Source organism: Sus scrofa, chromosome 3, assembly GCF_000003025.6.
Source record: "Sus scrofa isolate TJ Tabasco breed Duroc chromosome 3, Sscrofa11.1, whole genome shotgun sequence".
NCBI classification, from domain to species: Eukaryota; Metazoa; Chordata; class Mammalia; order Artiodactyla; family Suidae; genus Sus; species Sus scrofa.
In genome coordinates this window covers 57,422,401-57,438,113 of record NC_010445.4, presented here as the reverse complement: position 1 = coordinate 57,438,113, position 15,713 = coordinate 57,422,401, and the positions used below count along the sequence as shown (strand labels likewise).

General features: G+C 45.8%; 1 protein-coding gene across 1 annotated transcript in view; it reads right to left on the bottom strand.

Annotated features, from left to right (window-relative positions):
- EIF2AK3 (eukaryotic translation initiation factor 2 alpha kinase 3) overlaps positions 1–14,220 on the bottom strand; it is an 82,354-nt gene extending 68,134 nt beyond the window's left edge. Inside the window, exon 1 of the mRNA XM_003124925.4 lies at positions 13,592–14,220. Within this exon, the coding sequence (XP_003124973.2) occupies positions 13,592–13,899 (308 nt within the window). The 5' untranslated portion in view covers positions 13,900–14,220. The remainder of the gene's footprint in view (positions 1–13,591) is intronic.

The following is a 15,713-nucleotide window of genomic DNA, read 5'->3' as shown; positions in this document are numbered from 1 at the left end:
TGTCTTTTTGCCTTTTCTAGGGCCGCTCCCATAGCATATGAAGATTCCCAGGCTAGGAGTCCAATAGAAGCTGTAGCTGCCGGCCTACGCCAGAGCCACAGCAACTCGGGATCCGAGCCATGTCTGTGACCTACACCACAGCTCACAGCAACGCCAGATCCTTAATCCACTAAACAAGGCCAGGGATCGAACTCGCAACCTCATGGTTCCTAGTCAGATTCGTTAACCACTGAGCCACAACGGGAACTCCATTGTTTGGCCATTTTTTTCAAACGTCCCACCCCAGCTCTTCCAAGCTCGTGCATCTCAGGGACTGTGCTTCCTAAATAAGGGTTTACTAAGGAAAACAGAAATAATCAAAAGAGATCCCACCATCCCATCTCTCCTCGTATCAGCACCTGGACCCACGAAATCCACCTCCTCTCCTCTTACTGAAGGGGAACCGTCCACATCTCCATCCTCCACCAACACATCCGCTTGAGCAACAGGTCTCTCCCATGCCTTCCTGGGGACTCGCTCCTCAAAATCTCTCCACTTGCTCTCCCACCAATTATTCCACCCCCACCCCAGCATCCCCCTCAGCCTTCAGACCTCCTCTTACATCCCTCAACTTAAAAACTGAGCCAGATTAAACATAATGAACTACTCTCCCTCCTCCAATTTCCAATCTATTTCTTGCCCACCCCCACCCCCCACCCCCCACCTTTTGGGACAAAACTCCTTGAGAGAGTTCTATTGTCTGTGTCTCCAAATCCTCTCCCTCTTTCTGTCTTGAACTATGTCTAGTCAAGTTTTTGCCTCTACCTTTCCACTGAAAAGGCTCCTAGACTCACCAATGACCTTCACATTGAGAAAGCCCATTCACTTGACCAATGTACAGCACCTGGCCAGCTACTTCTCCTGCTCTCTGTCTAGTCTTCATTTGGTTGATTACAGGATATTGAATATATGTCCCTGAGCTAAATGGAAGGACCTTGTTCTTCATTCTCCATCAGCCCTCCTCATGGGGCTTCCAGGGACATCCTCTCCTGATTATATTTTTTCTTAGTTTTATGCTTTCCTCCCTCTCCCTCTCTCTTTTAATGATCATACCCATGGCATATGGAAGTTCCTGGGCCAGGTACTGCACGCTACAACGTGCCGGATCCTTTAACCCACTGCACTGGGCAGGGATCAAACCTGCACCTCAGCAGTGACCCAAGCTGCTGAAGTCAGATTCTTGTGTGTGTGTGTGTGTGTGTGTCTCTTTTTAGGGCTGCACCCTCGGCATATGGAGGTTCCCAGGCTAGGGTCTAATTGGAGCCACAGCTGCAAGTCTACACCACAGCCACAGCAACAAGGAATCCAAGCCACGTCTGCAACCTACACCACAGCTCATGGCAACGCTGGATCCCCATTAAGCAAGGCCAGGGATCGAACCCGCAACCTCATGCTTCCTAGCTGAATTCACTTTTGCTGCACCACGACAGGAACTCCTGAAGTCAGATTCTTAACCCACTGCACCACAGCAGGAACTCCAGTCCTATGCTTCTCTTTCTCTCTCTTTTTAGGGCCGCTCCTGAGGCATATGGAAGTTCCCAGGCTAGGGGTCTTCTGCCACAGCAACACTGGATCCAAGCCACATCTGCGACCTATGTTGCAGCTTGCCAGCATGCCAGATCCTTAAGCCACTAAGTAAGACCAGGGATCGAATCCACATCCTCATGGATACTCGTTGAGTTCTTAACCCATTAGGCCACAGTAAAAACTCTTACGGCTCTCTTCTCAGTTTTATTCATTTCCTGGTCCCCCCTCATCTCTCTTATCTCTTAAAATATTCTCAATCCACATGTACTTTTCTTTGGTGGTCTCCTCCACTCTCTTAGATAAAATACCATTTATAACCTGGCAATTTCCGAATTTACATCTCTGGTTTCAGGCCTTTCCCTGAACTCTGAATGTATATAGGTAACTGCCTGCCAGATTCAGATTGTCGAACAGGCTTCTCCAAATTCACATATCCAAAATCAATACACTAGACTGACACCCCCAATTCCACAAACACATCATGCATGATTATCCCTCAGGGGCTTTGCAGCTACTGTTCCTATGCATCATGGAACATACCTGCCAGATATAGAACAGGCTCTCGATAAGTATTTGTGGAATGAAAGGACATGCTGAACAGCTGTTCTAGGAATCTCTTAGGTGTATCTGTCTGCTTCTCAAAGGCCATGCAAATTCCAAGCATATATAGCTATGCTTCCGGTTAGGGTTATAACTACAACTTTTATCTATTTCACTTCATACACAATGTTTGTAAATTCAAAGTAAAGTTATAAATTGACCCAGACAAACCAATTCAAGCAAACATATTTGAAACTTTTCAAAGAACTTAATTGTTTAGCAAAAGAATAAATGTATCAAGTGAATAAAGCGCTAATTTAGCTCCCAGACTATACGCTAATTCTCATTTTGAATTTTTCAAATGGTAACTCTTAGTCTAATCTGTGAAAATAAAGATTTTTTTTTTTTTTTTGCCACACTGCAAACCAGTAATTTTATTTTGGTTTGTGTCTTTTGTCTTTTTTTTTTTTTTTTTTTTAGGGCCACACCCAAGGAGGTTCCCAGGCTAGGGGTCAAATTGGAGCTGTAGCCACCTGCCTATGCCACAGCAACAGCAATGCCAGATCTGAGCCGCATCTGCAACCTACACCACAGCTCACGGCAACTCCAGAGCCTTAACCCACTGATCAAGGCCAGGAATCGAAGCTGCGTCCTCATGGATGCTAGTTTCATTCATTTCCACTGAGCCATGATGGGAACTCCACAAACTAGTAATTTTAGATAACAAACCAAAGAAAGGTAACAACTCAACTCTCCCCCACACATTGTCCTACATGCTACTGGGACTCAGAGAGAAGGATGTTATAATTATAATTATGTTATAATGAAGAGTATAAAGAAGTCCTACCTTGGAGTTCCTGTCATGGCTCAGTGCTAAAGAATCCAACTAGGAACCATAAGGTTGCGGGTTCGATCCCTGGCCTTGCTCAGTAGGTTAAGGATCCAGCATTGCCATGAGCTGTGGTGTAGGTCACAGACAAGGCTTGGATCTTGTGTTGCTGTGGCTCCAGTGGAGGTCGGCAGCTACAGCTCTGATTAGACCCTTAGCCTGGGAATCTCCACATGCCGAGGATGCAGCCCTAGAAAGACAAAAAAAAAAAAAAAAGAAAGAAAAAGAAAAAAAGAAAAAGAAGTCCTACCTTAGATGTGTCAATTCACAAATAAAAGCAATAAAATCTAATTCACTTAGTGATCAAGGGTTCAGAGCCCAGTTAACTATTTCCTCATCCCATTGCAGAAATAGCTAATTTTTCTATTCAATAATCACTAACTGTAAATAAAAGGCTGAATTAAAAATACTCTAGGAGTACCCATTGTGGCTCAGTGGGTTAAGAACCTGACTAGTATCTGTGAGGATACTAGGTTCAATCCTGGCCTCACTCAGTGGGTTGAGGATCTGGCATGCTGTGAGCTGTGGTGTAGGTAGCAGAGAGGCTTGGATCTGGCATTGCTGTAGCTGTGATGTAGGCCGGCAGCTGCAGCTCCAATTCGACCCCTAGCCTGGGAACTTCCATATGCCACAGATGCAGCCCTAAAAAAGGCAAAAAAATAAAATAAAATAAAAAAATAAACAAGATATTTTCAAGATGATGAACTCAAAGTATCTAGAGAGTATATGTGGCCTTCCCACTGTGTCTAAGTGGGTTAAGAACCCAACTAGTATCCATGACGATTTGGGTTCTATCCCTGGCTTGCTCAGTGAGTTAAGGATACAGAGTTGCCACAAGCTGTGGTGTAGGTCAGGCATAGGCTGGCAGCTGCGGCTCCAATTCAACCCTAGCCTGGGAACTTCCATATGCCACAAAAAAAAAAAAAAAAAAAAAAAAAAAAAAAAAAGAGTATGTGTGAATTCGAGCACTAATTGAAAGAAATACAAGTATGCAGGCAGGAATAATTAAATACGTGCCTCTCTAACTAGCTATTGGTATTAGCGTAATCTGGCTTAGATTTGAGTGGTGTATCCTTAATTACTTTAACCCCTCTTAATGGGAATAACAAGGAAAATCTCCTAACAAACATTGCCAGTTATCAAAAATAAACAAACTAATAATATTCTTTATCCTCCTCTGCTAGAATTTGTGGGTGCCTTCTGCTGGGGCTGGAACCAAGAAGCACCACCAGGGCAAAGAGCTACAGAACCGTTTAGACTGTTCCACCTGATCACATTCTTGGAGAGATATGCTCTCAACACACTATTGGTTGAGAGAAGCATCAAGGAGACAGATACTGCTGAAAAAGAAAGTTCTCTGGCTGCGTGCAAGGACGATCAGAGGTCACAATAAAATACGGCATTTAGAACAAACATCAACTAGGGTGTTTAATAAGATCCTCCCCCCAGAAAAAAAAGGGGAGGAGAATCTAAGGCCATTTATCTCCCCACGATCCACTCATCCTATTTTGAGGTTTCTATGAACAAGACGAAAAACTCTTAACTTATTTAAGAATCAAAGGAACCACGGGGGCAGCATTTCCAGTGGAATGAATTGGAGCTTTGAAGTCAGCCCTGGTGTCCATTCCCACGGTTCTGCTCTTGTTCTGCTCCTAGCTTCGTTCAACTTGCTTTTTCATGGGTAAAACTGACTATATCACCCAGCTCAGCAAAACTCAAATTTGCCTGAGTATCAGAATAATCTGGTGTGCTTGTAAAAACCAGTAAAGAAGCAACAACAACAACAAAAGACAAAAGACAAAAAAAAAAAAAAAAAAAAAAGTCAAAAAAAGGAGTTCCCGTTGTGGCTCAGTGGTTAACGAATCCGACTAGGAACCATGAGGTTGCAGGTTCGGTCCCTGCCCTTGCTCAGTGGGTTAACGATCCGGCGTTGCTGTGAGCTGTGGTGTAGGTCTCAGACGCGGCTCGGATCCCAGTTGCTGTGGCTCTGGCGTAGGCCGGTGGCTACAGCTCGATTAGACCCCTAGCCTGGGAACCTCCATATGCCGCGGGAGCGGCCCAAGAAATAGCAACAACAACAACAAAAGACAAAAGACAAAAAAAAAAAAAAAAAAAAAAAACAGTAAAGGTTCAGAGGCCCCATGCCCAGAATGGAGCTGGGAGACTGTGGCTTAACAAGCACCCTAGTCAGTCTCAGGATAAAGGCCAATCTGGCAAAGAGCGATTTACCTCCAAAGGCCATTGCCTTGGAGTGAAAAAATAATAATGATAATCCAGGGAGTTCCCTGGTGGCTCAAGGGGTTGCCAATCTGGTGTTGTTACTGCTGTGGCTTGGGTTCAATCCCTGACCCAGCAACTTCCGAATGCTGCAGGTATGGCCAAAAACAAACAAGGAGTTCCCATCGTGGCTCAGCAGAAACAAATCTGACTAGCATCCATGAGGACACAGGTTTGATCCCTGGCCTCATTCAGTGGGTTAAGGATCTAGCATCACCATAAGCTGTGGTGTAGGTAGAAGATGAGGTTCGGATCCCACATTGCTGTGGCTGTGGTGTAGGCCAGCAGCTGTAGCTCCAATCTGACCCATAGCCTGGGAACTTCAATATGTCATGAGCACAGCCCTAAAAAAAAATTACAACAAAAAATAACCCCTCATTCAGATGAAGATGGACTACTGATCAACTCTGTCAGCAAACTCTGTCAAAATTTCTCTCACTTACACATTGCTTCAGTTTACAAAGGCATTTGTTTGGATGATTCAACAGCAAGCACTATTCTCTCACCCATAACCTGATACTTTGAAACTCCTCTCAAGAAGGTTTGCAATGACCTCCTCCGGGTGGCCAGGCCCACTCCCCTCTAGCAGGTTTATCGGCTGGCACCCTGGCTACTTCCCCTTCTGGACCAGTCTGCTTCCTCATCCTCACCTGCCATCCTGACAGCTTTCCATCTCTGACAAGCAGAGCAGGAGTTCGAGCTTCATCCAAAGCCAGCAGCTTACTCTATGTGCAATCTGACAGCTCCCTGAGCCATGTAACATTTACAGTTCATCCCTCTCCCAGCCCTCCCTAGTTCTGCATTTTCAACAAAGCACCTAACACCTAAATCAGAAATCAAGGGAGTTTCCGTCGTGGCGCAGTGGTTACGAATCCGACTAGGAACCATAAGGTTGCGGGTTTGGTCCCTGCCCTTGCTCAGTAGGTTAACGATCCGGCGTTGCCGTGAGCTGTGGTGTAGGTCGCAGACGCGGCTCGGATCCCGCGTTGCTGTGGCTCTGGCGTAGGCCGGTGGCTACAGCTCCGATTCGACCCCTAGCCTGGGAACCTCCATATGCCGAGGGAGCGGCCCAAAGAAATAGAAAAAAGACCAAAAAAAAAAAAAAAAAAAAAGAAATCAAATCTCTCTCTTTCATCACCCTCTACATTTACACAACAGTCAAGTACTTTTTTTAGAGATTATTTTTTAATTGAAGTAGTTAATTTACAATGTGTTAATTTTAAGTGTACAGGAAAGTGATTCAGTTATACATACATGTATATTCTTTTTCAGATTCAGCAGTCATGAACTCTTTTTTTTTTTTTTTTTTTTCTTTTTTCTTTTTAGGGTTGCACCTGCAGCATACGGAAATTCCCAGGCGAGGGGTCAAATAGAGCTGCAGATGCAGGCCTATGCCACAGCCACAGCAATAACAGATCCGAGCCAGGTCTGTGACCTATGCCAATGCCTGATCCTTAACCCACTGGGCGAGGCCAGGGATCAAACCTGCATCCTCATGGATACTGGTTGGGTTCTTAACCCACTGAACCACAAGGGGAACTCCTCTTGATTCTATTTCTGAAGCTTCCTTTAAATCTTTTCCTTCTTCAGTCTCAAGGCTCTTTCTTATCCTAGAACAGATTCACATGTCTCATCAGAACATCTTCAGAAGACCTCTTGCCTCTGGTCTCCTCCCCCTCTGCTCTTCTGACAGTTTTGTTTCTATAATAGAGATCCAATGAACTTCCAAAGCTCCCTGTGCCCACTGAATGAAGGCCACTTGGTATGGCACATGGTCGGGCACAACCGAGGTTTCTAACCTTTTGAACAAAGTTCCCTTGTTAATTTGGTTTTTGTCTCATGTCTTAAACGACTTCATGTGCCCCCCCCCCGCCCCCTGAGACATCACTTCTAATGAATCCCCCCATCTTTAGAGGAAATATTTAAGTACCAATCGAAATATTCAAGACTTCTTTAAAAAGCAGCTAAAATCTCTACCAATTAAGTTTGGTATAATTCTAGTGCAAAACCGAGAAACTTGACTTTTTAATTAGCCCTCTCCTCACTGAATGTCCAATTTCCATCAGGCTACTTGAAAAATATGGTCAATCTCATGGATCTCCCCCAGGGAAGGTGCATAAGGGTCCAGCAGCCCTGGCTCAGCCACTGCTGCTCTGAGCCCTTGCTCACATCATCCCTGCGGCCGAGACCAATCTTGACACTTCACATCCAAGGACTTGGTCACTTGACGTCTCCATTCTCTCACTCTCGAACTCCTCTTCTGGCACTTACCATCCACCCCAGCACAGCTAATTCTTTAACACACGTATCTCCCCCTCAGACCTGAGACTCAAGGACAGCCCAGGGGTCCATTTATCTACCCTCAGCCCTCACCACTTGGAGCCCCTAATAAGATGCAAAGATGTGGAGTTCCCGTCATAGTGCAGTGGAAAGGAATCTAACTAGAAACCATGAGGTTGCAGGTTCAATCTCTGGCCTCGCTCACTGGGTTAAGGATCCAGTGTTGCCATGAGCTGTGGTGTAGGTCACAGACACAGCTCGGATCTGGCACTGCTGTGGCTGTGGTGTAGGCCGGCAGCAACAACTCCAATTCAACCCCTACCCTGGAAACCTCCATAGGGTGCGGGTGCAGCCCCCCCCCAAAAAAAAAAAAAGATGCAACAGATATTTGTTGAATGAATAAATCTTGCTAGGGCACATATTATTATTCACATAAAACAAAAACAAAAAAGAAGTTCCTATCATGGATTAGCAGTTAACCAACCCGACTAATATCCATGAGGACTTGGGTTCAATCCCTGGCCTCGCTCAGTGGGTTAAGGGTCCATCGTTGCCGCGAGCTGTGGTGCAGGCCACAGATGCAGCTCAGATCCAAGCTGCTGTGGCTGTGGCTGGCAGCTAAAGCACCGATTGGACCCCTAGCCTGGGAACCTCCATATACCTCGAATGTGGCCCTCAAAACACACAAAAAAAGAAAAAGAAACTGAGGAAGATGTGAAAAGATGTGACTTGCCTAAGGTCATACACCAAATAAGAGATTTGTGACAGAATTCAGAAGTGCAAACTGTGGGTTTTCTAACTCTATCATTCTGTTAACTGTAAGTTTGCATCAGTGGCAACTCCTATATTACTACAATGTGCAGCTTTTATTCCTTCCAGAATTTCCATCAAGACGTCATGTATGCTGCTATTGCTGATTATGCTGATTAAGCCCTCAACTGAGCAGAAATGACCTTGGGCCAGGATGAATACCCCTTTTTAAAAGTTTTGTTTGCTCTGACTTCCATCACCCAGAAAACCTGCCTATTAACAATTAAGTTTGTCAGAGTCTGATAAGCAAACGCTGAATTCCTTCATGCAGTAGCTCTGAAGGGGACTTACTGCCTGAATAAATTTCCCACGTGAAACAGAAGCAGGTGACAGGCGAATTACATCAATTGGATAGTTTCTGTGTTACCAACTGCTTATTTTAAAACTGTTCATTTCCTTTCACAGGAAAAAAAAGAACTTCACAAAGTTAAAAACGTGACTCGGTCAAACCTGCTTTTTTGATGTAACCAAGAATCCTCCACCTAAATATACACTCTCACTCAAGGAAGCATATGTTCTTGCTGAAAAGCAAACATACTCCTTGGACTGTACGTCTTAGTCCTCACTTACTAAATAGATTGTCAAATCAAACTTCCTTTATTTAAACACATCACAAGACTCTCCACGCCCCAAATCAAAACAAATACAGGGCCCAAAATTACTATGTAACTTGGACATATCAGCTAGACCTTTAGAAATACAATCTAAGTTTTCAATGTTACAGACCACATGAGAGTGACAGAGTTCCTTTTCCTATTAAAACATTTTTCAAAGCACTTTTTCTACTCTCTGAAACCTTTTTAATACAATGGTTGTTTACAAATAGAATGGGGTGGAAAAAAATGAAGAATTAATCTCCTCCCTCACATTTAGTTCTGAAACCTGCCCATTCTCCTTTCTGTATTTTAAAACGTGTTATACTAAAAATGCACAGGCAGCTTCTCTCCTACAGGAAAAAAAAGAAAAAGGGAAAAAAGCAGATGGAATTCCCAGGCAGTATTTAAGGAATGAAAACCACTTGGAATCCAGGTCACAGCAGCTGATCAAGACAGGTGATCTTCTGCACCTGGGAGTATGAATACAGAACCATGTCCCCAGTCCTGTCATATAATCATATCTAGCATCCAGGTGTCAATTAAGCTAAACAGACAATTAGAGACAGCAAAGATAGCTCATGCTTGCCTAAAGTATGTTTCTTTTGGCTTAACAACAAGCCTCGAAAGTTACGCATGAATTCTTCTTTACATGTGATTTTAGTCCACTTTAAAAAGTCTGGGGTCAGGGAAGTGGGCAAAAGACTGAGTTCCCTTTCAGCACTGTATCCTGAGATTCTACTACCGGTGGTTGTATGAGTATCAAAGCCTTGATTATGAACCCAAAAATCTGAGGAAGCCCAGATTTCTGTACCATTGACTATCTCAGTTTACAGATGCACAAATTTGAGAAGAATTAAAGACAGAGGGAAAAGGAACAAATATTTACAAAGGAGTGTGATAGTTAAAACTACTTTACAACTTCTGAGGTTGTCAGGTGTCACTATGAAGACATCTATCCCACCAAAAAAACTCCAAGTGACACCTTGTATTTTTCTATTTGTGCTGGTGTTGGAAAACTGGTAACTTTTTTTTTTTCTTTTTAGGGCTGCTCTAGCAGCATATGGAAGTTCCTGGGCTAGAGGTCAAATCAGAGCTGCAGCTACAGGCCGACACCACAGCCACACTGGATCTGAGCAGCATCTGCAACCTACGCCACAGTTTGCAGTAACACCAGATCCTTAACCTGCTGAGCAAGGCCAGGGATCAAACCCGAATCCTCAGCTTCTCAAACAACTGAGTCACAACAGGAATGCCAAAACTGGTAACTCTTAATATGCATAAAGCCTAACAGTGAGATCTTGAGTTTCTTCCCAACAATCTGCAATGACCACCTCATTTAAATTTCAACTAAATGTAATATTTAACAGAGGAAGCGCTGACAACAAGTCTGCTACCAGAAAAACAAGTTCATTTTAGCTACTTTTTAAAGAAAAAAAAAAAAAAAACATTTATTCACTCATTCACATGCTTGAGATGCAGAGTAAGCATTTAGACTGAAACCAAAGAAAATTCTATCAAGAGGGGAAAAAAATGAACTATCCAGTCTCAAACTGCTTCTTCAGCATCAAAAGACAACAGGCAAAAACAAAAGATCTTAATTCCCCACCTTGTCTTTTAAAAAAAGTGTTGCGGAGTTCCCATCATGGCTCAGTGGTTAACGAATCCCACTAGGAACCATGAGGTTGCGGGTTCGATCCCTGCCCTTGCTCAGTGGGTTAAGGATCCCGCGTTGCCATGAGCTGTGGTGTAGGTAGCAGATGTGACTTGGATCCCGCGTTGCTGTGGCTCTGGCGTAGGCCGGCGGCTGCAGCTCTGATTTGACCCCTAGCCTGGGAACCTCCATATGCCATGGGAGTGGCTCAAGAAATAGCAAAAAGACAAAAAATAAATAAATAAAATTTAAAAAAATAAAAATAAATAAAAAACTGTTGCAGGGACCATGGTTCTTCACAGCTGTTTGTAATAAACGCTTGGTTAATCCAAATGTGTTTCCCTAATCCTCCTTCTTTAAATAAATAGGATATTGGTCTATTACTATAGAACTGGTATTCTCTGTTTTTTTACTTTTTTTGAAAGAGCACTTGGGGAAAAAAACAAGTTTTGCAAACTGTGCATATTTATCTCTTGTTGATTCTATCTACTTACTTCCTCAAGGTTTCTCAAACTTTCCACACAATCTTAAGCTACCAGGTAGACCCCTAAACCCCCACCTATCTCTTCCTAGCTAACTGTGTTTGCCAGATCCTCTTTTTCAACCTGTCAGTATAGGCTCCCTCCCCACTGAAACTATAAAGGAGATCAGGGGTCCCATGGGTTTAACAGTGAGCGGTTGACAAAATGAGGCTGAACCTCTGGCAATCTGAGTAACCCTCTAGTGCTTTATTTTATTATTATCATTATTATTATTTGCTGCCCCGAGGTATATGGATATATGCAAGTTTTTGGGCCAGGGATCAGATCCAAGGCCTAATGCGACCTGCCTGGCAGCTGTGGCAACACCGGATCCTCAACCCCACTGCGGGGCGGGGGATAGAACCCTCATCCCAGCGCTCAAGATACTGATCCCCTTGCGCCACAGCAGGAACTCCAACCCTCTAGGGCTTTAAATTCTTTATGTGTGTTCATCCCAAATCCCTCATCTTCTCAGGCCTTACCCCACACCTCCAACCCAGACAGCTGTCTTTCTGTCTCCTTTGCTGGCTCATCATCCCTGAAACATAAGGCATTTCCGGCAGCTTTTATCACCAGCCTTCTCTTCCCCTGTTTCAGCCATTTACCCTGATGTCTCTCCAACCGAAGTCACTCCTTTCCTACCTAACCTCTCCCTCTGGATGGCCTGCCAGTGCCTCCGAGACACCATGCCGACACGGAAGCCCTTGCCTTTTACTCCCTGCTCCCCTAAATCTCCCCAGGTTTCCCCATGTGCTCTCACCTCTCTAGCCACCCCACCCCCACCCCCGCCACCTTCAGATGGCAGTGCCAATGGAGGAGGAATCAATTAATTGACCAAGAACCAAGATTCTGCCAGTCTCTCAAATTTACCCGCTGTGTTCCTTATCCGCTTGTCAGGACACCTCTCATCTGCACTGCACTGCTGTAACAGTCTCCTTTGGCACCCTTCCCTCAAATTTAGCATTTGTTGTCCTCTACACAATGCTTCTCAAACTGTAAGGTGAATCCATGCTGACCTTGTTAAACTACAGATGCTCATTCAGTGGGTCTGCCTGGTACCTGATTCTGGATTCCTAACGGGTTCCCAGGTGATGACAATGTCAGCAAGCCTAAGGCTGCATATACACAACATGGCCCCAACCTAGTTTTATAGCCTTGTCTTCTACATGCATGTCTGTCTGTATCTTACACACACACACACACCCCCCATGTTCCCTAAACATACTTTCCAGTTTCTTGCTGTTTCCTCAAGTTCACTATCTGCCCAATACAATTCTACCCACTTTTCAGCAAACAACTCATTCTGCCACAACCTCTTCTTATCTGCTCTCCTACCTCACCCAGGTACCCCACCCATAGAACACCACATATACCTTCGGACACTGATGGCATTTAATTTGTATGGCTTCTGCCCTGTAATGTCATTACAGATCTCTTCATTTAATGCTCACTGCTGGACTGCACACTCCCCTGGGGGGGAGGGACTCTCCGCCTAACCTCTGTATCCCCAGGGCATTGAGGGCCCTTTTCAGGGCCAAGAAGCACCTGCTGCAGTGGTTGTGGCGTCTAAGAAAAACGACACATCTTGCTTCATTTTACCTTAACTCACTTTGACCAAGTGCTTCAGAAGTTTCTTTAAAACAAAAACAGTCTTCCTGGATAGCTATTTCATTAGCAAAACCTATGGAAAGTTTGTCAAACATCTGCCAGTGCAAAAACATCTATATATAAACATTCAAGTGGTGCCTCCAGAATGTGAATTGTCAAAATTCATGAACATGACCAGAGCGCTTAAGCATTAGTTAGTGGTATTCAAGAATTATCCGGAGTGTGTATTAAATTTGCAGATTCCAGGTTCTTATCCTGGGAATGTCTAATTCAGTAAATCTGGGATGGAACACAGAAAACTGTAGTTAACCAGCATCCCTAAGTGGTTCTGATGCAGGCGTTCTGCAGATCCCAATTAAGAAAAATTCTGACCTCAACCCTGGTCCGTGGGCAGTACAAGGGTGTGTTTAAAACGGAAATGTTGAAATCTCTTTGTGAAGTCCTTTCCCCAAACAGCTGTCACCCAAGCACAGACATAACGTAATTCACGAAAGAAAAAAAGAGGCTGTTAGTTTCTTGGAGTATGAATATAGCTCGAAAACAATGCAAGAGGTAAACGATGTTTTTTTTCCCACCTCGCGCTCCCTTCTCCGAGCATCCCCCAGGCGCCTTCCAGGATGCTGCTCGCTCCCGCGAGCAAGGATCGGGTGCCGGGGAGCGGAGGGATGCCCGCCACTGGTCCAGGAGATGGGAAAGCATTCCCGCGCTCGCCCCCTGGACACCAGCTGTCCTCAGCTAGCTAGAGGAACCGGCGGAGTGGGGACAGCCGGCCCCCCAATCCTCCGCGGCGCACGCGCATAAATAAGTCGCCTCCCCGGGTCTGCGGTCCCGGCGCTCAGCCCGTGCCCCTCACCTGCCGAACGGCCGAAGGTCAGGATCGTCGTCGGGTTCCGGATCCCGTGGCTCCTGCTCGCCCGCGGCCGCCGGTAGCGCCTCGGCGTCCTCCACTGTCACCTCGGCTGCAGTCACGGCGCCGGAAGCCGGCACCCGCGCGGCCGAGGTGGGAGCGGCCGCGGCCCCCAGGCCGAACGCCGCCTTCGAGGTCGGTGTCGGGAGCTCCGAGGCGCGCCGCGCGACCACCGTTCCGGTCGAGAGCCCCAGTAGCAGCAGCAACAGTAACAGCGCCCGCGCCAGCGACCCCGGGCGGGTGGCGCGCTCCATCAGCGGCCCGCTCTGCGCGCGGGCATGGAGATGCAGCCCCGACGCCCGCTTCTGCTGTCTCTCGGAGCCCCCGACCAAGACGAGGAAGCGCTAAGGTCCCTGCCGCCGCCCGGACGGTCTGGACCGCCAGCTGCGTTCTCCCGGCCACGTCTTAGCCCGGCCTCCGCCACCGCCACCTGACTGACAGCCTCCCTCGGACATCGCCCATTGAACACACTTTCCGCGCATCTGCTCTCCAATTGGCTGCGGCCACTGCCACTCTGGGCAGCCAGGCTAGTCCTGTTGGAGAAGGTGGGTTTTCTGAGGTTGTCAACATCGCGCCTACCAATTAACTTGTACTGCCTTAGCCCGAGGCTCGGCCTTCTTCCGGACTCAGTTACCAATGAGAAACGCCACTCCCTGCAGTCTTCTTATCTGATTGGTGAGTTCCCCAGTTCCCAGAATACCTTTCCCCGAAGCAGATTAGCTAGCTTGGTGGTTAGCCTCGCCCCCCCACAGCAAGGCGCTAGAGAAGACTTGAAGATCATTGGTGGAAGCGGATGCCCCTCAAAAGTCCAGCTAACTACTTCTTGATTGGTTGGAAGCGGCACTTAATACGTGGCGGATTCTGACTGTGGAGAGCACGGTCCCAAGTGAAAGGAAGAGTGGGAGGCGAGTCCCTGGTGGCGGGGAGGCGGCCGACCTTCAAGGAGTTACGCTGTGGCTCTGCTAAGCTTGATCTGTTTAGAAAGGCAAAAGAAGAGCAAGAAAAATAAGTGACTGCACGAGACGTGTAGTTTCTAGAAGTAGAAGGGGTGACTCGAGTTGGGGAGAGGATCCTGCTTGTGTTCGCGATAGCGCTGAAAACAAGGCTTGTAAGAGATGCCAGTGACCTACAGTGATCAGTGATCTAGTCTACCGGACACATCCCTTCCTCATTGTAAAGAAGGAGCCCGGCCCCGGTGCACTTACGTCATTTGTCTAAATGCACAGCAAGCTATTTACAGAACCATGACTTTAGTCCAAGATTCTGATCTGGTCTGCCTTGCTCTGTACCTGAGCAAGAGATAAAACCGCAAAAGGCCAAACTGGAGAAGATTTGAATGTTCAGCTAAAGCTTCGGAACTTTTTATCCAGCAGTTAAGGACGCCTTGAAGACTTTTGAGCAGATGAGTGAAGAGATAAGGGTTGTGGTTTAGAAAGATGAATTCCTCAGCAGTTTTCAAAAGAAGAGCATCAAAGATGAAGAGACTAGTTGGGAGGCTAGAGCTAGGAGGCAATGGCCCCATCACAATTCTGAAGTTTTTTTTTTTTTTTTTGAAGATGCTGGCATACAAACATGCTCTTAAATTCTTCTTCCCAAAAGGAAAATGAGCAAAAACTCCACTTCGTAGCACGTTCCATTGTTCTTCAGTACAATAAATCTCTAACTCTTTGTCTTCCATTCCTCTTCTGTCCTTGTCAGACATGTTAAAGTCAGGCTGTTGTGCCCACAACTCCACCAAAACTGCTCTTGCTGAGGCCACCACTGCTGAATTCAAAAGACAAATTCTCTTGTCTTCATTTTATCAGCTATAGTTAAGCAAGTACACCAGGCTTTCCTGTATAAAACACTTTTCGCTGGTTTTCCTGATTCCATGTAGGCCAAATCATAACCCTCATTACTGCCTCATTTTAACTTAATCTCCTCTTTAAAAGGCTTCTCTCCAAATAAGGTTACATTCGAAGTTACTGGGGGTAAGTTACTGGGGGTAAGGTTTAAAGTTGAAACCCTTCCTTCACCTCAATTCCTAAACTCCTCCCCTGCTTTATTCTCTCCTTCAGTCTTAAATACT